This window comes from Serinus canaria, chromosome 6 (assembly GCF_022539315.1).
Source record: "Serinus canaria isolate serCan28SL12 chromosome 6, serCan2020, whole genome shotgun sequence".
NCBI classification, from domain to species: Eukaryota; Metazoa; Chordata; class Aves; order Passeriformes; family Fringillidae; genus Serinus; species Serinus canaria.
In genome coordinates this window covers 14,052,680-14,076,333 of record NC_066320.1, presented here as the reverse complement: position 1 = coordinate 14,076,333, position 23,654 = coordinate 14,052,680, and the positions used below count along the sequence as shown (strand labels likewise).

The following is a 23,654-nucleotide window of genomic DNA, read 5'->3' as shown; positions in this document are numbered from 1 at the left end:
TGTTATCAAAGGCAAAAAATAGCTGTACAATCTTCTGAAATATCCACAGGTTTGCAGAAAAGGAAGTCTGTCCTTAGTTGTGTGTGAATAGTCAAGAGCCAACTGCCTGTTACAGCAGAACACTGACACTCTTCTGCAGTGCCACGTCCCTTCTGTACTATTTTGTAGTCTCTTCCCTTCTAATATAAGGACCACTCTGGACCCTCATTCCCCAGAAGGGAGTCAGCTCTTGAAGTCTTGGATTCTAACCACTTATATCTTCAAGGTGTGCCAGAATATGCAGCATCAGTGCACAGAGACAGAAGTCTGCTGAGTGGTGACTGATCTCTGAAATACTTTGTTCACTTAACTTGGGTTTGTGTTTCTTGAAAATTTGTCTAGATACAGCTCTATTTTCCAGAATCATTTGGAGCTATGAATGTTGAGGTCTTCTGTCAAAAGCCTCAGGTCTTTGTCATTTTCTCATATGTTGCTTCCCACTTTGTTTTCTTTTAAAATCTCTGTCTCAGGTGTATTTTCTGCAGAAATTTTAACATGAAGTGAAAATGCCATTCCCCTTTATTTCTACATTTTGAGGAACTAAAATTTCAAGGGAATGAGTATTAAATCTGTAGCTTAGTAGGAAACCTAAAAAATTCTTAAAATAATGTCTTCCTTTCATGTTATACAGGCCTCACTGATAAAAATTTTAAGCTGTTCTGTGGTCTGAATTGCATGTTTTGGGAAAGCTTTCTGCCCAGCTGAATGACAGCATATATAATTGTGACTCATTAGAGTTGGCCTCTAAATCTTACTCTTATAAGTGTTCTTATGTCCATCAGCCCATGCTTAAACCCTACAAATACTGTTCTGATCAGGGAGTTTCTTCATCATCATGAAGATTTTAAATGTTAAGTCAGAATTAGGACTGTTTTGACAGCATCCAAATTGCCAAGCTTTCTGCTCTGTTTCAGAGAGGGCCTTCTTCATTAGAATGACAACTTGTTTTAACAGGATTGACTATTGAGCACCTTCCCAGCAAAAATCATTATCTGAAGATATCTATTCAATGAATCTGATCATTTGGCTGAAGGGCATAACCCAGATACAGCCAGAAGGTGATACAGCCAGAGTAAATTGATTAACACACAGATTCTGGTCACACATCCTGAGGGTTTTTCCTTTCTCCCCCTTTCCCTCTCTGCCTTTGCTCAGTTCTAATACAAAGCAGCAAAGCAATGCAAAGCTGTTACTGATCAGAAGTATTTAGCACCACACTCTGAAGTCCCATGTCATTACCACTGGAGACAGGTACTTGGTTACTTCATGCAAAATCCTGTTTAGGAATCTGGATGCTCTTTGTCCATCAGGAAGGTGCACACAATGCACCTTCATGTGCCTGTTCTTTTGGAACTTGAAATGCAGAACAGCTTTCTGCACTAGATGTGCAATCACAAATAATACATTTATGATGTTGGAGGAGAGCACTAGGTACCTCTAGTCTTTTCTTCCATAGGAGGCATCAGCCCACACTTGAGTCTAGCTTCTGGAGTCATTCTATTCTGTAAATGTCTATTGAAAAGTTATTGTCATGCTTTAAACCTCAGTGTCTTCCTGGGCCATGCATAGTGTCTTTACACATCTCTGACTGTGATAAGAGGTGTGCATACATACATTTTACTTTTTCCTCATAAGAAAGCTAAGAGCTTGCTCTTTTTCTTCATGGGTGTTGCAGTAGGTCTTCATCAGAAAATATCCTAGCTAACTTGTTAAAAGCCATTTGAATGTGGCAGAAATTACTACAGCTACAGAAATCACTGTCATTTGTAGTATCTACTTGAGTACAGATTTTTTTGTTTGATTTGTTTTGTTTGTTCACCCAGTCACTCTTCAATTTGTTTTTGTGTTCCAGTGCTCTTCAATTTGTTTGTGTTCCAGTGCTGGACTGATGCTCGCTGCTGTCTCAGGACTTCTGGACTTTGATGCGGTTTTGAAACAAAAAGGTTAACATCCCCCCCATCTCATCCTTTCCTCCTACAATATTTATTGGGAAGCAAGGCTTTTTTTCTTGCCCTTGCTGCTTCCCTTGTGCTTGCTTCTCTATCTCAATGCAGCAGACTAAAATCTTATGGGAACAGGAGGCTGGTGGGAATGAGGAAGTCTGCATTTCTTATTCCAGCTACTCCAGTCTGACACTGACCTCTGGCCTCCAGCCATAGCTAGACACCGGTGTGTGCTAGTTATCCTTTCCAAAGGCAGTGCTTCAGACACTTTTTAAAAATGCTGGGTATCTTTCTTCATAAGCAAGTAAGCTCCTGAAGCAGTTTGTCCTGCTATTAGGACTTTGATTTTTAAAACTGATCTGCTTTCAAGGTTTTCTCCTGAGCAAGAGAAGGGACTGTTGTGTGGACTGTACTTGTTGAAAGGGTAGAAGTGTAAAGAGCTGGCTAGCTATTGGAAGCAAGTCAGGTAGTAACTGCCTGCAGCTGAGCTAGACAGCCAAGAACAGAAGCTGACACAAGGCCAGAAACTTGATACCTGACCCTCTGATATTAAGGTCTCTATAGGTCAGCAGGAAAGTTTTAAGTTTCTCAACTGGTTTCTGGTAAAATATCTTGCTGAGATTTTTTTTAAAAGTATGTGGGGGGAAGGAGTAGGAGTAATATTGAAATTCAGTGTGAGGCCTAGGCTGTAGCACTTCACATCAGTGTAAAGCTTTCTGATAGAACACTGCTAGAGATCAGCAAATAATGAATTGTAGTAATCAAGCTGAGAAATTGCAAACACTTTAATGAAATGTTTCTAGTTTACTGCTGTCAGAGCTGTATCAGTTCCCTACTGCTTGGAAGATGGCAGAGAAATAAATGTTACAGGTTGGGGTAGATCTGATGGTCAGGTAGGAGGGGTGGTTTCTATATTTATAGAGAGACTCTAATGGTGCAGAGCATGAAGCTGTGGAATGACAGTATGGAATGTCTAAGACCACTTGTGTTCTACCACTATGCAACTAATATTCATTAAACCTGTCTTGATAGGGGCTAATTAGGAAAAGGAGGAAAAGACAGCAAATTCATGGCACCTAGGCAATTTCCAGTTGTCTCACTTGTTTTTGAAGGAGTCAAACAGCAACAAAAAAATCTATCAGACAGGACCCCTTGATACAAGCTGTGGTGAGAACTTTGATAAAAGTGCTTGATAAGAGGCTCTTGGGGTGCTATTAGTGCAAGGGTCTTAAATACATCACCTCCTTCTCTTAAACTTGTTCCCTGCTACTAGTTGTATTGTCTCTGTTAAACTATATTGGACTTGTTTCATTCCTGCAAGGTTAAATGCCATGGAACTATGCTTTTAATTAGTTGTGGTAAATATTGTATTGGTTTGAACCATTTTCAGCACTCTCCTTACTTCTTTCATCCTGAAGTGCATTATCAATGAATTTGGAAGCCGAGTAAAAGAACTGGCTGAGGTTGAAAGTGGGGAGATCATCTGCTTCCACGCCATGGTACTGCACAGCCATGCTGCTGTAGTACTGTGCTCCCGTGTCCACGTTGCGCTGCCCGTGGGCTGCGTTGAGGATGTGGGTGAATCCCGCCTTTTCCAGGCTGTAGCGATCCAGCGCCGTTTTTCTGGTAAAACAAGAGCTGTCATGTAACTCAAGAAGCTTCTTCAAGACTAGAAAAAAAAAAATAAAGCCTCTGATTTGGTATGTTCTAAATGTTAGTGAAACTGATAATGCTTTAACAATGCATAATTTACCATTTCAAGGATCTTAAGATATTGTCATTCTGTTTGAAGCTGTCATTCTTTTTGGAGTTCTTAATTATCTCCCCCAGGTCCTTAGAGCATGTTTAATATGGATTAATTTTCCCGTTACCTTTGCACATAGGCAATACTGGCTTCCATCCATCTTGTACAAGAAGAAACTTGGGATACAGAAAGAAATAGAAGGAATTATCTAAAGTCAGAAAAGGAAATCAGTGACAGAACTTGAAATGGGACCCATGAATGCTGTTTTCCCCTTCTGTCCTATCAAATGATATTGCAGATGTAATAAGAGTCAGTAATATGTGAGTAGTAAAATCATCTGGGATTCAAAAAGAAACCCTTCTTCTCCAGAAGAAGTTACTGAGTTTTTCTCAATTTCTATAAAAAATGAATACAATTTTAAAATCACATCCCTGTGTGAATATAACTTCCTATCACAACTCCATTTTACTGTCTTGTTTGGTCAAACCAGAGGTCTAAAGCAAAAAGAACTTTATAACGAAATTGGATATTAGCCTTCAGAGGAAGCTGGAATTCATGTATTTAGCCAAAGGTTCTCATTTGTTTTTGTCTTCTCTTCCTCTGACAAGGGAATTCAGAGAAGAGAGGAAAGCTTAGATTTGTATGTTTAATACCCACTGTAGGTGCTTGCTTTAGGATAAAATTCCTTAAAAAATGTAGTGTTTGTGGCCAGGCACGTAAAAACTTTTTTCTTCCATTATAGAAAGCTTTTCGTTTGGGAAAATTTTGTTCTGAAAAAACTGTCAAGTTTCATTAGTGCCTAGGAAAACTACAAAGCTTTTTGCAAAAAGAAAGAATGGCATAGCCTTTATTCTGTTAATATATTTTCACATAACTACTGCATGATGTAAAAAAGCTTTTTCCAAACAAAAGTACCTCTCTCCATGAATGTTTCCTGAACACTTCCGTGTGTAAATGTAGCTGCTGTCACGCAGGACACTCTTGTGAGCTACCTGCTGTGTTTCGTAATTCTAGTGGTGACAGCCCACAATAGCTTGAAGTTGACTGCCTTTCCAAGCTCTAAGTCCAAACCCCCCTCTGAGCAGTCAAGGACCTAATGATTAGAGCACTTAATCTTAATGGGATATGGATACTGCAGGTTTTACCTATGCTTGCTCTTACTTAAATTAAGCCCATGATCATTGGCTGTTCTGAGTAAATATTGCCCTGCAGAAATTCCTTTCTGGTCAGGAATGATAATGTCTTGACAGTACTGTTATTTTTGCTGTGAAATAATGTCACACATCCCCTATACAATCATGTAAAAGTCGAATAAAAGCTTCTCTTAGTGTGGTGATGCCTACCTAATAAGTTGAGTAGACCCTGGAGCACTGCTAATGTTGTAAGTTGCCACCTTCACCTCATGTTAAATAATGCTCACTCCTTCCCTTTGTATTCCTATAGCAGTGATGGACTGAGGAAGACTTCCTTTCTTCTCCCCTCTTTTAGGAGGTTTTGTGCCTTATGATTCCCTGTATGTAGATATTGCCAGCAAAGACACTTCAGTTCTATACTGAAAGGATGGAGAGCACTTAAAATAAAACAGGTTAAATGTCCTGGCTGAAGTGGTGCAGTGAGTAACTACTGCTCTTCATTTTGATGCCTTTGAGGTGAGCTACAGTTCCTGCTTTCAAATTAAGCCTGTCTTTGTTTTACCTCCCTGATGCTGGAATGGAGAAAAGGTGGTTTTCATCCATCAGACTTGGCCCAAAGCATGTATCCCACAAGCCATATAAGACTGAGGGCTTCAGGTCAGAGACCCATGCACAAGGAGAACCCTTGCAAGTGGAGACCTACATGCTGAGTAAGAAGTAGGACTGCAGAGTAGTTAGGGTCAGTAGGAAACCAAATTTTTTAATGGACTGTACATACTATCACACTTTGGCTTCTGCAAGCACTGCTCAGGCTAATAGATAGCATTAGAATTAAATGATGAAGTTGTTCTGAGCAAGGACAATGTCAAACAATAGGTTACAGTCATTAGTGCTTGACACTTGTTTTTATATGAAATCAAATTTTCCTGTTTCCTTGATTGGAGATTGCCTTTTGACACAGTGGGTGCAACTAATGCATTTTTTCTGCCAGTTATACAGTCTTGGTCTGTTTCCTATGACCTGATTTTGCAGTGTTGGGTGGCCTCAGTTTTCCAGTAGGTATTCAGAAAGAAGGGATACTGTCTTTGAGTAACTTGCATAAGCAGTCAGCTCAGCCTGGCCAAGCTCCTCTGAACTTCCCCTTCCATCTCCCAGTCTTGTCTGTAGCTGCATTCTGTGAATTTGAGACTCAGGATGGAATTCATCCTCCTCCTTTTATTTAATCCTTTTAATCATTTTGCATCACAAATGCATTAGCAGTTGTTTTGCCCTTGATCTGTGGGAGGTTGGGAATATGCACATTGCTTGCTCCGTTTGTTTCCCAGCTTGGGCTGGAAATGGACTGAGAAGCAGCAATATATCAACCTAGAATGGTGTTGCAAAAATTCATTATAAATGCTCAGATGTAACTATATCATCTTCTGTGAAATAACTTTTTTTTTTTAAATAGTAAATTACATGTGCACCAAAGAATTGATGCTCTGTTTTCTTCAATGCTTGGGCTAGGCTGACTTTAAAATGTTACCTGCTTTCTAAATATGCTTGATATGCAGACTGATTTGGCAACACCCTTTGGACTAATAGAACCTTACCCAATGGAATTGTTTTTTTTAATATATGGATGCAGATTTTCTTTTTCCTACTGACATTGTTAATCTGAAAAACTTCCAGAAATTGAATGCTCAGTGCTGAGCACTCAAATCTGTTCAATTCTCCACATTTTCACTGGAATAGCTATCACCCAAACTATGTGTAGGTGTTGTAGAACCTGTTAGTGGAAGCAAGACCTAAAATACCTGCCCTAAGTGGAACAGGATCAGTACAGGTCCTGTGGCCACGTGGCTTTTGCACCTGCAGGCCAAGCTAGTGCACACAGTCTGTAAACAGGGTGCCAGGCAACTTTCTTACAGCAGGTAGCCCAGACACTTATCCATGGAAAGCTTTTCCTAAGGTTTCTAGTATTGTTTTGCGGAGATATGAAGAAACAGTTGTTGTGTAATAGAAAATAGGGTTCACTGGATTGCAAGAGGATTCTAAAGCCTTGGGCTTTAGAATCTGCATCTTGTGAAGAAAGCTGAAGTGGCACTTAGTCTTCTTCAAGAGCGAGAGTGCTTGGTTTCAAACCTAATATGGAGATTAGAAAGTACTTTAGCTCCTTTGTCTTTCTATCCCCCCAGTCTTATACTTGATAATTATGTTTTCATAAGAGATTTCACTACTGTTCTTTGAAATTTTTTCCACTTTTTTTTTTTTTCCTTGTAAAATCTTTCCCCAAAATCTAGGCCAAGAGCCCAGCTGGACCACCACGTGTCATACTGGCTCAGGTTTATCTGCTTTTTAGCTGCTGTCAGCCAGTACTTTGTACTTTGATCATGAACATGACCAGGCAGAGAAGGCCTGTGCTGAGACTGGCACTGCCCTGGTGTAGCAGTCAAACTTGGGGTCATGCTGGGTTTGCAGCAGCTTGGTGGCCAGTTAGCAGAGCAAGCAACAGCCTGGTAAGGCCCCACATGTGGGACCTGTGTGCCTGTGAATGGAAATGTCACTGTGCCCCTCAACATGTTTGCTTGGACTGCCCATAGCCAGCAGTGAGCTCTGGCTTTGAGGGTAGGACTGGGCTGCTCTCCACCCTCAGCTGAGTCTGCAGTGTCAGTGCTGTTGTGAAAGCATTCCTCTGTACCCTGTAAGCAGTGCCTGTGGGGTTTGCTGTGTTTCATCATGCATGATACTTTTGATTACACCCCAAGGAGAAGGGAATGCTCTTGGCCTTCCTTGCAGTTTTCACCATGCCTGAGGTATCAATATTGTAAAGGAAAGAGAGAAATAAATCAGGCATAAATAACTGTGAATATCTGATTGGTTGAGGTTACTAATAGCACAGGATTGTTCAGGGCTATATGAATCATTACCTTATTGGAGGATTTATGACTCCATTTCTAATTCAATTTTGACTAGAAAAGGCATTGGGTTTTTTTCCTTGCAGTTTGCTATCAGAGCGTAATAGTCAAGCTAACAACATTCTTATTTTTCCTTCTGTGGGTGCTGCTGTTTCCTATTAAATTGTGATTAATTCTTCAATCTTTGTGATTATGGTTGAATTTTAAGTGGCCATTGTAAAGAGGAGTTTGCTACGAATGCCAGTGTAGGTGAAGCTGTAAGCATTTGGCTACTCTAGCAATTGGTTTTGTTTTGTATATCTCCACCATCTGTGATAATAGCACTTGATTTCCTTTTACATGGTGCAGCTGTGGTCTCCAGTGTCTGCCTTGAATATGTTCCCATGCAAGGAAGGTAAAGTGTGGCACTGGGAGCTAACAATGAAAATTTCCATGTAATTCAGTTTAGTAAGAGATGACCTCTGCCTATTAGTCCCATGTAAAAGCTCATCAGCTCTTCAGTTCAGAGCACATAAACTTATGCTAAAAGTTAAGTATACCCAGAAGTCCTTTTCTCTATGTTAAGCAAAAGCTCAGTGCTTTGCTGAATCTGACCCTGCATTTACTGTAGGGCAGATGGACTCATAAACATGTTTTTAAAGTTCTGAGGCAAGGGGGAGTACTTTGACGTGGGAATCCCACCTCAATGGTGAAAACTGGAGATAAAATCACTTTCACATATGGATATATTGATACTAACACACTCACTAAAAACGGAAACTGACCCAGACAAAAGTGTCATCCATGGTTCCCAAAAGACTCTCTACCTCTCTTGGGTTGTGCAAGGGCAAGTAGAGGGCTTGTCTGAGACATTAAATGTGCCTGCTGTCAGTTTTAAGGCTAAGTTTCATAGGATTTATAGCAAGTGCTGCAGCAAATTCTGTGTCCTTCTGGAAGTAACAATGTGTAAGTAGTTACAACATGAAAAACAATGCTTTCTTTCAGGTTGCTGTCTCCACTGTACCAAATCCCCCCTCTGTTTTCAAAAATACTGTCATAACAAGTTTTAGTCCCAGCTGCTTTTGTTAGAAAGTTGCCCAAATCAATGGAATTGGAAGAGAGGGGAAAAGAACTCGCAGGCACTGCATCCTGCACCTTCACACACAGTATTAAGTATACTGAAAGCAGCTAACAAAGGGAAGCTACGTGGCTCATGAGGAAAATATAAGTACACCTAAAGGAAGGAAGTAGTCCTCCAAAATATCTCAGGAGGGTGTGGGCAGAGCAACTCCCTCTCCAGGTAAGTTAGCACCTTACAGCTGGTACTGCTCCACCAGATGACTGGGGTGCTTATCAACTTTAAGTAGAGTCAAGTCTTTTAAACTTCATGCAAAGGTTGTGCAATGCAAATGTGTTTCAGTATAGACTGTTAAAGCCACAGATTGATGTGACCCAGATTGACAAAACACCGGGAAATCTGAGGCAACATGTTACTAGGAGAGGAATTGCCTCTCTCGAACTTTATTTTCTTAAGTGCTAAAGGAAAGCTCGATGCAGGATGATAATTTACCAGATGGTCAGTGTCAGAAAGAAGCTTGCTGAATATAGGCAATATTGACACTTTCATAAGAAAATCTGGCAGTTCTCCCTCCTGAGGAGAGATGTTGAGAATTTCCAATAATACTGACCCAATTTTCGTTGGTAACTCTAGCACTGAGGGAGTCTGGAGATAGTGTAGCATTGTATCTATCCCCTTTTCCTTCTGAGGTGTTGCTCCATTTCTCTGGGTACCTCCTGCTCTGTGTGAATTGAAAGAATTTTTAGGTACCACTGAAAACACTGAGCGGGATCATCAGAATATGGAATAGAAAAGATTTAGTATTTCATTTTCCTCTAGCCCGAAATGGTAGATGTAGTTTTTGTAAGTGATATAACCTAGATAGAGGAAATAGCTCTCTGCTTTCTAGACAGGAAAGGCACCAAGCACTCATGCTGTGGTCAGTCAGTTCCTGATCTTGACTTCAGTCACTCATCAAATGTTAGAAATCCCTGATAGGCAGAGATGTTATATGGAGAAGTGTTATTTGTCTTGGAAACCATTGAAGCATTGAGGTTTACTGTCCAGTGTTAAAGACCTTATTTTCTGGATTGTTAAACTGCTGTTACAATTGGCATGTTCTCATTCTACCCAAGTTAAAACTATGTCCTCAAGAGTGCTGTTATAATCTAAATCTGTATTTGCTTCTATTTTTATATGATTAATACTGATGAAGATGCTAGGAGTTGGTAATGCTAAATGGTGGGAGGTAGCTGTTTTCTAGCCTGAGTGAGTCCCATCTGTTTTCTTCTAGGCTAGTGTAAATTGTCTTTTCACTTAGTCACTTGGAAAAAGCCATGCTGTATTACTTCTCTGCAGAAAGGTAAGAGGAGAGAAAGAGTTTTAGTTATGCATACATTTCATGTTTAGTTATTTATCTTAATTACCATGCGCTCCAACTTGTGGTTACTCATCTTCCTTACCTGCATCAGTTCTGAAGACCATGAGTCATGGCCAGGCACAGGCACAGACCATAGCTTTTGTCAATTGCAAGCTCAGTTCAGCTTCATACCCAGAAAATTATTTTTCATACTTAGCTTGTAAAGAATTACATTTCAGAAGACTTCTTTTTTTCTGGGAGTAGTTTGAGAACATGGCAAGACCTGAAATTATGATTAGGCTTTAAATTCTAAGGAGATCTAGTGCATGTATAAGAGGAAAACAAATTGGGAGGCCTTTGTCTTCAGCTGAAATATTCTTTGAACTTCAGAAATGGGGAAGCCTAAACTTCATCTCAGGTAATAAGGCCATGACTGAAGAGCTGCAAGAAGAAACTACAAGATGAGTAACTGGCAGAGACTTTCCATGTGATCCCAGTGAACCAAGCAGGTTTGGGATTTGCCAGTAAAACTGCCTGTGCAAGCAACCAGGGGGCCAGTGAAACAAAGGAGAAAAAGAAGGCTGCTTTCTATCCCTCTAGAGGACTTCTAAATATGAGGAAGATACATGCAAACACTAATCCTGGTGGCAATTGAATCAAAATCTTGGCCAAGAGTGTTTTATTCCTGTTGCTGAGCTGTGTCATACAAATTCCAGTATCTGCTCTTTAAAAGCCCTTGGAACTTGCTGGGGGAAAATTTCAATTGGAGCTGAACACAGCATGTTATATTTTGAGGCTTTGATTATTCTGGGTCTGACAGGCTCATAGAGATTTCATTGCCTCTGGGCAACATCTGCAGTGAAGCCTCATAACAAAAGGATGGAGTGGCCTCACAGGGCTCCTTGATAGCCTGGACTGCATTAGGAGGAAGATGTGGTTACGTAGTCAGGGTAATTAATTAGCATTTCCATAAGCAGTCACAAGTCCTGTTAACCTTGTAAATGCAGGAGGCAGGAATGAAGCACAGATGTGAAGACTCTGAAGATAAACTCTGCATGTGTGTGTTCATTTGATTTTGTTGATGAGTTCCACCAAATTCTTTCAACATCAACCTTAATTTAGCTTGGCTAAAGATGCAAATGCACCCTACATCTGTTCCTGGCTTGTGGCATCTCTAAAAACCCTGCCACACTGAGGGGGTAAGCTGTTGGTCAGGAGTAAGATATGGAGCTGGCTCCAGGAAAGATATAAAGGTCCATGGACTTTGCCTATTTCAAAGCAAATTTTAGTTAGGGTAGTGAAAGCCTGCATCTTGCATGCAGACCAGCTCTCCTCTCAGATTTTCTGCCATGTCAAGTTTGTCCTTGCCTGGCTGACAATAGTAGTTCTCTTTTGGGGAGTCCCATTTTCTGGTGAAATTTTATTTCTGTTCCCCCCCACCTCCTCCACTTGTTTTTCCCTCTCCATTGGTTTTCTCATGCTTTTGTCTTGTCATGGTGGGGGATTTCTTTTCCCTTGAAGCACCACTGGTTTTTCTCTTCACTTAAGACCAGTCCTCAGCAGAAACACACTGTCCAGCATGATAGGTTGTAGCTCTGTGCCTCTCAAGAAGTTTGTATTTTTGTTCCTCTGGTTAGCTTGTATGAAGTGCCAGGTGGGTGGTGTATTCAGAGTCATGCCTGCTAGCTTTTACTAAATAACAAGGTGTAAGAAGCCACTGCTACAGGAAGATTACAGAAAAGAGTCAGTGACTGCTGTCCCAGGCTGAGACCCTGACTGGTCTGGTCATATCCCTTTGCTCAGCAGGCACAGCTATAGTTTCATCACAGAGATTAGAGGACAATTATTCGAACAGCTTCATTCAGAATAATTCTGATGGTGATTCTAAACGAGGAAGTAGAGGCTGTTCTTTATAGTAAATCTTGAGTTAGAGATACCTAACAGGAGGGGCAGGGCAGGATGTGGAGAGAAAAACTCAATAACTCAATCCCCTTTACTTCCTGAATGATTTGGACAGGCTGTTCCCATGGTTTAATTTTTTATCCCACACATGCATCCTCCCATCCCTGTCTCTAAAAGTGGGAGCCTTGGCTTGGTACAAGACCAGAATTCTTGTGTCCTTGTTGCCTCTGGCGCCGCAGAAGTAATTGGTGGATGATATTAGGAGTGTTGTAACTTTCAAAGCTGTATATCTTTCCTCTTTTATAAGCTTGCAACAGATGAATTTTAGGACCTTTTAAAAAATTATTGAGAACTTTGGAGCCACTGGGGCTCCTACTTGTGTCTTTCAGTGATGGTGTAAAAATATATGTCATGTTAGTGCAGGATGTAGAGGAAAATGGGAATTGGACCAATAATGCCAAAGGGGTCAGAAAAGCTCTCTTGCTCTGCTCAGGGCTTGGGCTGGGGGATTTCCTGATGGCATGTCTCCTGCTGCAGCAGTCCTCTCTGCTTCTTGGAATAGACTGCTTCTAGTTAATCCAGTGCTCAGGAGGACTAAGTCTGTTTTGTGGGTTTGTTTTTTTTCCAAATCACATTTGGTCTGATCACTGAGACACATATCTGCAGCTTTGCCTTCCTCAGGGTTCTGTTTGCTTTAATCTCTTGAGCAATTTGGAAATGCAGAATGTTCTATGTCCACAAGCACAGGCTCGGAAATGCAGAAATACTACTTCAGGGCCAGCTGTCTCTTCAGTCACTTTCCAAGAATTACATTTTAGGCCTAAACCAACCTAAGGTGTGGCAAACCCACCCAGGCCATGCTCTGTAACTCTGGAACAACTTTCACTCAGAGATAAATAACAAATTGCTCCTTGAACTAACCATTTAAAAATAGATCATGATGAGCTTCAACCTCTGCAGTCTACACTGGTGCCACAACCAGCGCTGTCACTCTGTCTTTAACAGCAGAGCCGGCTGCACTTCCTCTGCTCTTTCCCGAAGCAGCAGTACCAGTCAGGGCCATGCCCAGCTCTGACATCTGTCAGTGGTTTCAAACACTTTGCTCTGTCAGTGAGCTGTGTCTAGAAGAGCTTGGTCATCCCCTGTGTAGAGGAGATGCACCAGGTACACTTAGGTGCTACACAGGCAGCTAAGCGTGTACACTTACTCGTCTCCTATGTAGAGGTTGGGCCAGACTTCATTGACGTGAGTGTACTTTGGGCAGCCCTTCCACAAGAGCCTCTCCAGTTCAAATGCCCCTGGGGTACAATAGTCCTCATCAGGATCTACTTTGACTGCTGTATATGCATTTTTCTTCCCAGCATTCCAGCTTCCTGATGACATCTTGTCCATGAAGTAGCGGTCTCAGGATGTGCGAGAAACTGGAATGCAACCGAAACAGAACATTAACCCAAGGGAGCACAAAGCAAGTGACTCCTGCTCCAGCTGTGGGATCCTGGGAGCAGCCCTGAGCAGGTGTGATGGAGCATTGCTCCAGACAGATGTGTGTGGCAAACACAGACTCGCACCCGGATTTCTGCCTCCCCAGAGTGAGGCGAGGAATATGTTATTGGATGAGCTCATCAGCAAAGGAAACAAAACTCAAAGGTTTGTGATTATTGAAGTTCAGTCTCTGTCTGCATTTTGTTTCCTGAAAAATCCACTGGCAAGAATTTGGTAGGTCTAACAGCCTAGGGATCTAAAGCACCTAGGGGAACTGAGTGCAAATTTGAGCTGTTGGGTTTTTTTATCATTAACTAAGACCCTCCTAAAAAGTTCATCTTCCGTGATTTTCAGCAATGTAGGGAGGGGAAGTGTGTCTGTTCAGGTGAATGTTGCATGTACTGTTTTACTCTCTTCTAGTCTTCTTTTTCCAATGTTGCCAGCTGCAGATTTCCTGTTTGCTGCATCTCCCTGTGGGCTCTGTTTTTATTTCTTCTTCTGGACTGTCTGTTGTCTCAGTGTAGCAGTTGCTCATGTCTCATTCCCTTGAAGGGAGAAACTGAACCTTGTGGCTCTGTAAGAGACTTGTAACAAGATGTGGAGCTGGGCTTGATCTTATGAAGTGTGCAAGTAGAGGCTGCCAAAAATCCACCTTTCTTGCAGGCAATGAATCCTGTATTGCTCCCATTTTTTTTTCTTTTTTTTTTTTTTTTGTGTTGGCTGCTGAATGTTTGTGTCCTTTTAATTCAAAAAATCTGGTTAATGCTTTCATGTGGCTATTGTAGAGCTGAAAGCAGGATGTCCATTTTTCACTGACATCCCATGTACCCATGGGGTTTGTTTGCTCAGTTTGGGCTCTTTTGTGCCTGTCATATTCTGTTTCTCTACAAAGCTTGAAAAAGCCAAATGATTGCTGTTTTCCTACTCCAAAGCTGTGTAAGATTGTGGAGTCTGTTTTTGATTGGCCAGTGTACACCTCTGTTCAAAAATTGGCTTGCTTTCACTGGCAAGGGGATCTATCTTTCAGCCAAGCTTCTTAAAACATGGTGATGATGTTTAGCTAATTGGTCCTCTCTTGAGATTTTTAAAGGGCTCTGAGAATTCCAGCTTGTAGTAAATTTACCTCGGGCTTGTCTTGCATGTGTTATACCAAGTCCCATCTATCTGCCCCAGTAGCCATGCCCTGGGAGAGCCTTTTTCCTTCCTGTGCCAGAATTATGCTAATTATACAGGCAGACTCAGCAGTGTAGATTGTCTGTCAGAGATACCAATCTAAGTCTATCTGACTTTGGGAGTGATTAGGCTGTTATCTAGAAATTGATAAGAACTGCTATTCGTCTAGTAAGGAATCATAACTGAGAGCCTGTTGCCTTGATGCTGTAGGACTGACTACTTTTATTCATGGCTCCATAACATGGGATGCAGGAAAGGAAGAAGAGAAAGCAAAGTAATCAGTAATCACAGTTGGTGGCCACAGTGCATTGATTTGTTACACCTCAGAACAGGGCAATTACATCTGCAAATGATCGTTTGTGGTACTGGAACACTGGCACAGTTTGAAGCTGGGTTAACACTCTGAAAGCTCGACCACTGCTGAGAAATCCTTGTTTCTGTCTGTCCTGGGAAGCCACATGCTCCCTGAACTTTCATGTACACTATGTTCTTTTATGCTTTGCCAATATTATCTGCTGCAGGGATTTTTAAATTGAATTAGAGCACAGGAAAGCATCAGTTGAAATTCCTCTAATGAAACATGTATTTCAGATTTGACTCTAAACTATGTAAGAAGTAACAGAGTTTAACTAGGAGGAGGGAAAAGGGGGCAAAAGGGCTGGTTTGCTATTTCAACTCTGGAAATAATTGCCATGAAGCATTTGGTTGGGGGTAGAAGGGCTTGCATCTTCCCAGGAATCAAAGATGTCTAACCCCATCTTGTATTAGTTGTTCTAGATACACCAAACAGAGCTCTAGGAAGACTATTCCCTAGGCCAGCCCTCTTGGAATAAAAAGTGAAAAGTAGATTAGATTGGATTTTTTTGGGTGGTTGTTCTTAATGCTGTTGTGGGTATTAGGGGTGAATGTTTAGCACAAACCCAGGCAGGGAAACCTCAGATTTCTCTGGCAGACTTGTGTGGAGAGGAGACCATCTCCTGCAGAGCGTTCACCCAGTGCAGTCAGATGGCAGCCAGATTGCAGGGTTACCTCTGCACAGGCTTGTTGGAGTAGGCTCCCACCCCTTGTGGTGCTTCATGTGGGCTATAGATGAGTCAGTACAGGCTGATTGATGTTCCAGTGCTGTGCTAGCTTGGCAGTCACTGCATGGCACTGCACTGTGCTGGGGACACACAACCTTAGATCACAGAATAGCCCAAGTTGGAAGGGACCCACAAGAATCATTGTAAGTGAATGGCCCATATGGAGATTGTGAGCCTGGCATTATTAGCACCTTGCTCTGACCAACTGAGCTAATCCCAAGGTCATGTGGGAGCTCTCAGGTGTAGGAGCTGTCCTTATGTCCTTTGCATAAAGAACTCTGCAGCCTGCCTGCTCCTGGAAATGCTGCTTCAGGACAGCCTTTTTATTTCATGGGGGAGGGACGAAAAGTCAGCTGGCTATGGAACTGCCCTTGTCCCAGAGGGTTCTCCCCAGCAGGAAGGTCTGAGCCCAGCTTCAGGGCATACTGAGGAACAGAGCCCTGTATCTGGGGCCAGGAGTTTCCTCCCAGTGAGGAAAGGCAGTCTGTAGCTCATCCCACCCTTCCCCTGTGCCCAGAGCACAGCTTCCCTCTCACTCTGCTGGCCTATGCCAAGGGCAGGCTGTGTGAGCTGGTGAGACCTTCCTGTTCCCTCTCTGTGTCGCCTGTGGTGGCTGGTCAGAGCTGGGTGTGGGGCCCCAGAGGTGCTGCAGCCTGTGACATTGTGCCTGCTGGGCCTGGCATCCCACGGCTTCTGCCCTCACTGCAGTGTGCACACACCACTGAACCACCCGTGCTCCCCACTTCTGCTGTCATGGACTTAAGGGTATTATCAGAACAAGGATGATAAAAATCCAGTCATCTGCATTTTTATACCCTAATCTTTCTCTTCATAAATAAGACCAAAGTGCATGTTATCTAATAAATTTTATTTGTTAATCGCTTGGATGGCTGGAATATTTGTCCCCCTTGGGTTATATGTATATAAATGAAAATATTGTTAGTGATTTCACAAAATGGTAATTCAGAATAATGGAGAGTTAATCCTCTTTTCATTAGTGAGCCACTTCAGGACATACACTGTGGCAAATTACACTGCATTTTAAGTCATTCTCAAGTGCTGTGCACTAGGAAAAAAACATTAAACTAGTTTTGCATTGATAGGAGTAATTGTGTGGCTAATTTGGATAAGCAGCATGCATTAGGCACAGCAAAGGAATCTCTTCTTTATGTTCACTATCTCCTCTACAGCTGCCAGATGGAATTTCTTATACAGCTCTTTAGCTTTTTTTATTTTATTTTTAACAAAGCATGGAGGGTGGAAATAAAGTGCAAGGAAAAAAAAAAAAGAAAAATCTGCCAGTCTATCTGCTGTTTAATTCAGACCATGACAGAGCACACAGTCTAGGGCTGGAGCACTAATATGGCAGTGAAAGATTTGCCTTCTGCACCATGTTTGGAGTCCCTTGAACTACTCAAATTAACCCAAAATTTCCAGTAAGGTCCTGTGAAGTAATAGAAAGTAGTGGCCCATTTTCAAATCTGTTCAATTGAAGGGATGTCCAGTCCCACAACAAAATTTTCAGGGGTGAGTTAATGTTTTTGGAAATGTCAGTCATGAGCTCTACAGTTTGGTATTCCCATAGATGGGGGAGGAAAACTGAGCTTTTTATCTAGAGGTGAACATCAGAGCCTTGGTGGTGCTGTGTACCTTTCTAATGCTGGTTTTCCAGGTGTAGTGGAAGTTTCTGAGTACTTTGAGACTGAAAGCTCCAAGTCGTTAGCTACATAACAAAATACTATGTTTAATATTAATATTTTCTGCTTAACATGCTGTGCAAGCCCTAGTGCTGTGTATAAAGATGCCAAACAATTTGGCAAGATATTTGCCTGGGAGTTAAGATCCAAGTCAGCTGTAGAGACTTAAAAAGAAAAAAATCAGGCATGCACAGCCAAGGACTGCATTTGTCTTGTTCCTGCACAAAGGTCTATATATCCTTTCCTTTTTTGCACCCCTTCCTGGCACAGGGGGTTCCTCCATCACTGCTATTGTCCCCACCATAACTACTCTGACTGCCAACTTGTAGCTTTATTTGTGTGCCTGACGCTTCAGATCTTCCATAAAGTCAGAGCCCAATGGCATTGGCATAAATATGCAATGAGAGAGGCTAAACAAGTAAAAACTGGGAAGAAAAATGGAGATAAGACAATTTTCCTTACACTTTCCTTTAGAAGTATTGGCTTTCTGTCATACAGGGCACAGGGTTTCCTTGCCTTAATGCCCACTTAATGCCAACTATTCTGCTGTATATTTATACAGCAGAATAGTTTATATTTTTTGCCACCCATGTGTTCTGCTCTTGGAAGTTCTCCCAGCTCTCATGACATTGATCACTTGTGCTAGTGGTGATTTTGATGCTGGCTTTATTAAATTTAATTTGATGTGCACATGTGTACAAGCCTTGGTTTTGTGCTCAGAGTTGTCTAAAAGCAACTTCTCCCTGAAAATACCGGGCGATCACAAATTCACCTGGTTTAGCTGGGAAGTGAAAGTTTTTAGCATTTAGCAAACACCTAAATATACAACCTGTTTTGTAAATGTGGAGGAAGATTTTAATCTTATTCCTGTTCTGATGCTTTCAGATTTTGCTTCCTACCTGTTGTGGGCTCTGAAAAAGGAGTGGAACTGTGATATGATCAGAAGTTTTTTTCCAAGATGCCAAGAGAAGGAAAGAGAGCTACCTATCATGGCTGAGCCTTTCATGAGGATTCTACAAAAATAATGACATATCTACTGGACTTTATACCCACCTCAGTGCAATAGGAGTTAAACAGAGTACCCTTGAAACTAATTGGTAGTTTGACCCTCAAAACTGGGAACTAAAGTAGTTAATTTACTGGCATGAACACTAAATCCAGCAGAAGAACAAAAAAGAAGAAAAAAAAACCCTGTAATTTTGATTGAGAAATCATTTCTGTGCATGAAAAGCTTGTTACTAAGAAATTTCTCAATTTTCTTTTCTGATCTTGGATACAGGGCAGACTTATTTAAATGTTTTTATTTATCAGGCAGAATTTAACACCATTGAAGTTGTTGGACATCTACTCTCCTGGGAGTAAAAACTGAGACTTTGCCTTACAGACAACTGCAAAACTAGTGGTTTTATTTTTATTTACTTCCTTCTCTCAGTTTACCACCTTAGGTAAGAACTCATGGAGGAACAATGTTTGTAACAAGTGTGTACAAGAGGGAAGGACCCAAGAGAAGGTAAGGATGGACAATATCAGTTCTAAACTTTCAAAAAATGTGCAGAAGACTTGAATCTAGTTCAGTAACCAGTCTGCAAGAAAACACTTGCTCAGTGCTGAAGGCAGAAAAAAAATCAGATTTAATGACTGAGAATCTACAGAAACAGTGAGGGAGGATATACTCAGCAAGTTCTTGAATTTTTAAGAAATGTTCTGTTCTTCCATTTCCAGCCCACATGCCAGACGCATATCTCCCTTCAGGGTGAAAAAGTGCTTGCCCTTTTTGAGTATGACTAAGCAGAGGGCTGTTTTATAAACTGGAAAGTTCCTGCAGAAGCCAATGCACATGTCTGGAGCACAGTGTTTGCACTTGGGAGGAGGGTAAACAGAGCTTTGGTTTCTAAGCTTTTTGTAACTCAAAGTACATTAGTTGAGCTGAGAGCTGGTCAGCTGCAGTGACAAAATCTTGCTCTGTCAGATGATTTAATGAAATGCATTGAGAATGGTGCTCCCTGACACGCCACCCCGTGCTGTTTTGCTCAGACTTGGAAGGCTGGCAGCAGCCATGAAGAGCTGTGTGCTTCCCCTGTCACCTCACACTTGTTGCACCCCAGGGTACTGTAATGAGCTGTGGTCCTGCAAAGGCTCCTTGGATGGGGTTATGTCTTGTTTTGTTTTGCTGGGGCTTTTTTCCCTAACACTAGGCCAAAAAGGTTACTTTTTTACAAATACTTCTTGTGATGGAGAAGTCTTTCAAAAATATTTTTCTAAAAGACCCCAAAAAGAATTTATCAAATTCCAAAACTGGATTTGTGGGATACTTCAGCAAAAAAAGTACAATCCTGTGTTTCCTATTCCTGTCCAAGTCTTCACCAAAATTCATTCACTTCAGTTCCTTTATTTTAGCCCTGCCTTCCTATGCTTAAAGCATTCATGGACTATAAAATAGTTCATCTATTGCAGTCATCTTTAAACAGCTTAAAACCAGAATAATTGTAGCCTCTGTGCAATTATTTCCCAGAACCTCCTGCTGTGAATATTCAAAACTAACCAGTTATTTCAATGAATTTCTAAGCTACATATGACTTTTAAAAAACTTTCTTTTGCACTCATTCTTTGTTGTTGAGTGGACTGGTTAATTGAAAACAGATTAAGCTGAGATTTTATTAAATGTTATTAGAATGTCCAAGGAAACTTAAAACACAGCATCATCTGAGAGATTTTTAATTCAATTGGAAAAGCTAGATTTGACTGGAGGGTGGAACAATTATTGAAGAATACGTAAAATATTCTGGGACAGATGTTAAAGTCTTTAAAAACTGCATTTTCATTCCCTAACTTTTACATTGAAATTATCTTCAAGATAATTATACTTTCTGCATCTAATTTCCTAATTTATAAAGTGATTTCTGTAACACAACAAGTTTAGTTTTCTAAAATTTCTAAAATTATACATTATGCTTTCAAAACCTTTGAGTCTGTAATAATTATTTTTTTTTTTCTCTGCAACAAGCTAATGAAATTTATAGTTACCTCAGCAAGTTTTCCAGTTCTCAGCCCTCTCCCTCCTTTACTAAACCAGGTTACAAAAGGAAGGAAAAAGGAGCAGAAGTACAACAAGAAAAGCATATTGCTTAGCCTTACCTGTAAGCTTAGGTGGGTGCAGTAAGTAACTGGGTCCTGTGAAGTGCAGCAGAACGACAAAAGAAGCCTCACTAACTGTGCAAGTAGAGTCTATTTTTAGAGGAGGATTTGCTGACTCTGACCTTGAGTGCTGCCCACTCTAAACGATGATCTTTACATCTGCTGGTAAAACTATTCCCTGATGTGACCTGAAACATTAAACCTGGCAGTTTAGTTACCTAGTCTTGGTGTGACTAAGATAACAGGATGCCTGCATGTTGACTATAATAAAACAAATATCCTCTTTGATGTTGTCCCCTTGTCAAGGCCGATGCTATGTTTACTGCTGCTTATGGGTAAGGAGCATTGCACTGCTGTTTCCTGTCATGCTGTGCACAAGTGACTTGGCACTGGCACAACAATGGGCAATAGGAGAGGTGGCATCCTTACAAGGTCCTTGGCTCTTGCATGAGCTCCACCAGAAAACCATCTTCCCCTCCTTCTTGTTTTGGTTTTCTCCAGTGCCAACACTCTCAGTACCCATCTAACTATGAAATGCCTTTTTTTTGCTGAGAGCAACAAGGTGCTCGGCATGGTCCAGTTCTGGTGACAGCTTGCCAAAAAAAGGCAGAGGTGCATCCTCCAGCCTTTGAAAAATTCTCTACTTCCTTAAAAAGCTCCATGACTACCTGCTGAAGAAAGCCTAAAACTTTCCCTGGTAAATCACAGCCGGGTTCATCAAAGATCAAAGCTGGGTCCCCTGGTGTCAGAGCCACACCTCTTCCACTCCAGTACTTCATCTGCTGTAACCTTCATGGCCACAGGGCTGAAGGCCTTGGGGATCACACATAGCATCCTCTGCCTGGGCATTTGTTCTGCAGCAAACCCTGCCTCATGCTGGCTGCCTAAGAGCTGCAGGTTGCAGCTCTTAGGAAGAGATTTTGGTGCTATTGGAGCTAGGCTTGCATCTAAGATCCAGCTGTCATGTGAGTATTGATATTTCTTAAAAGAAATTCTTCAGATCTTTGCCTTCTGTCTGAGAGTGGGAAAAAGAGGCCAAGAGACCAGTCAGGGCAAGCGTGTGATATTGGAAGCAGTCCTTTCGTCTCTGGACCTTTTTTCTTCTGTTGAATTGACCATCCTGGGAATGATATCTCTGAGCACACCTGCATGCACTACTTGCCTGTCTTTCTGCCTCACAGTGCTCTCTACTGTCACACCAGTGCCTGCGAAAACCAGCCAGCTATTGATAGAAAGGTCTTGTGGAACTTTTTTTATTTCTTGCAAGAAAAGAAACAGTCTTCTGTGACTACAAATGCCTGCGCTCTACCAAAGATTTAGGTTGCCTGACCATTTTTTCCAAAGTACCCTAGTCCTGTGGTAGTTGCCATTCATTTTCAGGGGGACAAAAAATCCTGACTCTGTCAGTTATTTTTAATGTTGCATGAAATCCTTTCAATCACCTTTGTCATCCCCTGTCTGTTTAAAATATAGAAGTTCATCCCAGAAGGACCAGGGCCAGACTCAGCTATGGCCTGTGGCTAATGCTGCAGTACAGATGTGAAGTAAAAACAAACAGTTTCAGTTTAAGTTCTGGGCATTGGATCTGCTGCTGTTTCATGCTAACAGCATCGCTCTAGCCAAGTTTCTGCAGTACAGAGCAGCCAAGCTCCTCCCTGCCAATTATTCAGATAGTCACTCTTAAAATGAGAGAGAGCTTGGATGCTAGAAACCTGCTGTGCCTTCTAAGATAACTTGTAAGGTTGTTGTGCAAATTATTTCTATACAGATAACAGAGAAACTTTGTGGAGGAGGAGATACAGACCCCATAGCAGCAGTTGCTTTAACTTTATCCTTGCAGGTGACCCAGTATGGGTAACATGGGTAAGATGATCCAGCAGACTGGCAGTGCTGGTGAGAGGCGGCTGCTCTTTGAGGTCTTTGTGCCCCTAGGATGGGCAGTGGTCTGTTGCTTGTCTCTGACCAAGGTTGTCTTTCTGATGAGATCAATAGCATTACAGCATTTTGTGGTATTTATTTTCAGGCAGGCATCTGAAAAATAAGTATTTTTCTGTCTGAATGGCTGTCAAAACAATATGAGCCATTGTTCCCTTCTCTCTGTAGGGTCCTGAGAACATGTGCAGAAGGTCACTCACCTCCTGGAAAAGTCACAGAATAGGTAAGACTGGAAGAACTACAGTGGGTCATCTGGTCCAATCTCCCTGCTTAGGCAGGGTCATCCCAGAGCACATTGCACAGGATTGTGTCCAATTTTTAGGACTAGTTGTTTGTGTTTCCATTATTTTTGTTTTTGTTAACTAAAAAATCTGAGCTGCTGAGATGTTTTGAGAGTGGCCAATGACTTGAAGTGCTTTGGGCCTGGACACAGAAAACACAGAAGGAAGGCTCTTATTTTGGAAGAGGGAAGCGCCTGCCTTCTGGAAAGTTGAATTGTTACCTTGGACTCCTAAAAACTGACCTGTGCTGGGTTATTGGTAACTGATGCTGGTGCTTTGAACACACAGATCACCCTCCATTCCTAGAACCTTGCCTGCATCCAGCCTGCTCATGTTCTGCGTGCAGATCTGTGTGCTGTCAGGGATCAGCTCCCGTGGGCAGTCGCCCAGCGGTACCATGGTGCCACTGACACTTCCTGTTGAACAAGAGTATGGAACTGTGGGAAGGATGAGAACTGAAGTCCCATGCAGAGGGAAGAGCTGGAAAAAACTGGAGGGAGGAAGGGGGGGATTTTTTTTTTTTTTTTTTTTTTTTTTTTTTTTTTTTTTTTTTTTTTTTTTAAATCTTAGAAGGAATGAGCTTCTTCCACAAAGAAAAGGAAAAGGGAAAGAAATAGTAGATTTCTGGCTGGAGCACACTAGAGGTACAGTTGGAAAAATCTGACACACTGACTTGTAATTTTTATGTTAGCTTAAAGAAAAAGCTTTGAGTAAAGCTCTGCTTTAGAAGACTTCCCTCCCCCATTCCAACCTGGTGAACTGGAAGATTTCCTCTTGCTACAAAATATGCTCTTATTTGGAAAAGCTGGATTTTT

General features: G+C 41.6%; 1 protein-coding gene across 1 annotated transcript in view; it reads right to left on the bottom strand.

Annotated features, from left to right (window-relative positions):
- DUSP29 (dual specificity phosphatase 29) overlaps nucleotides 1-23,394 on the bottom strand; it is a 28,008-nt gene extending 4,614 nt beyond the window's left edge. The window contains exons 1-3 of the mRNA XM_018910953.3: nucleotides 20,624-23,394; nucleotides 13,262-13,475; nucleotides 3,385-3,605 (exon numbers count right to left, since the gene is read on the bottom strand). Coding sequence (XP_018766498.1) covers nucleotides 3,385-3,605; nucleotides 13,262-13,446 — 406 coding nt within the window. The 5' untranslated portion in view covers nucleotides 13,447-13,475; nucleotides 20,624-23,394. The remainder of the gene's footprint in view (nucleotides 1-3,384; nucleotides 3,606-13,261; nucleotides 13,476-20,623) is intronic.
- Between the last annotated feature and the right edge of the window lie 260 nt (nucleotides 23,395-23,654).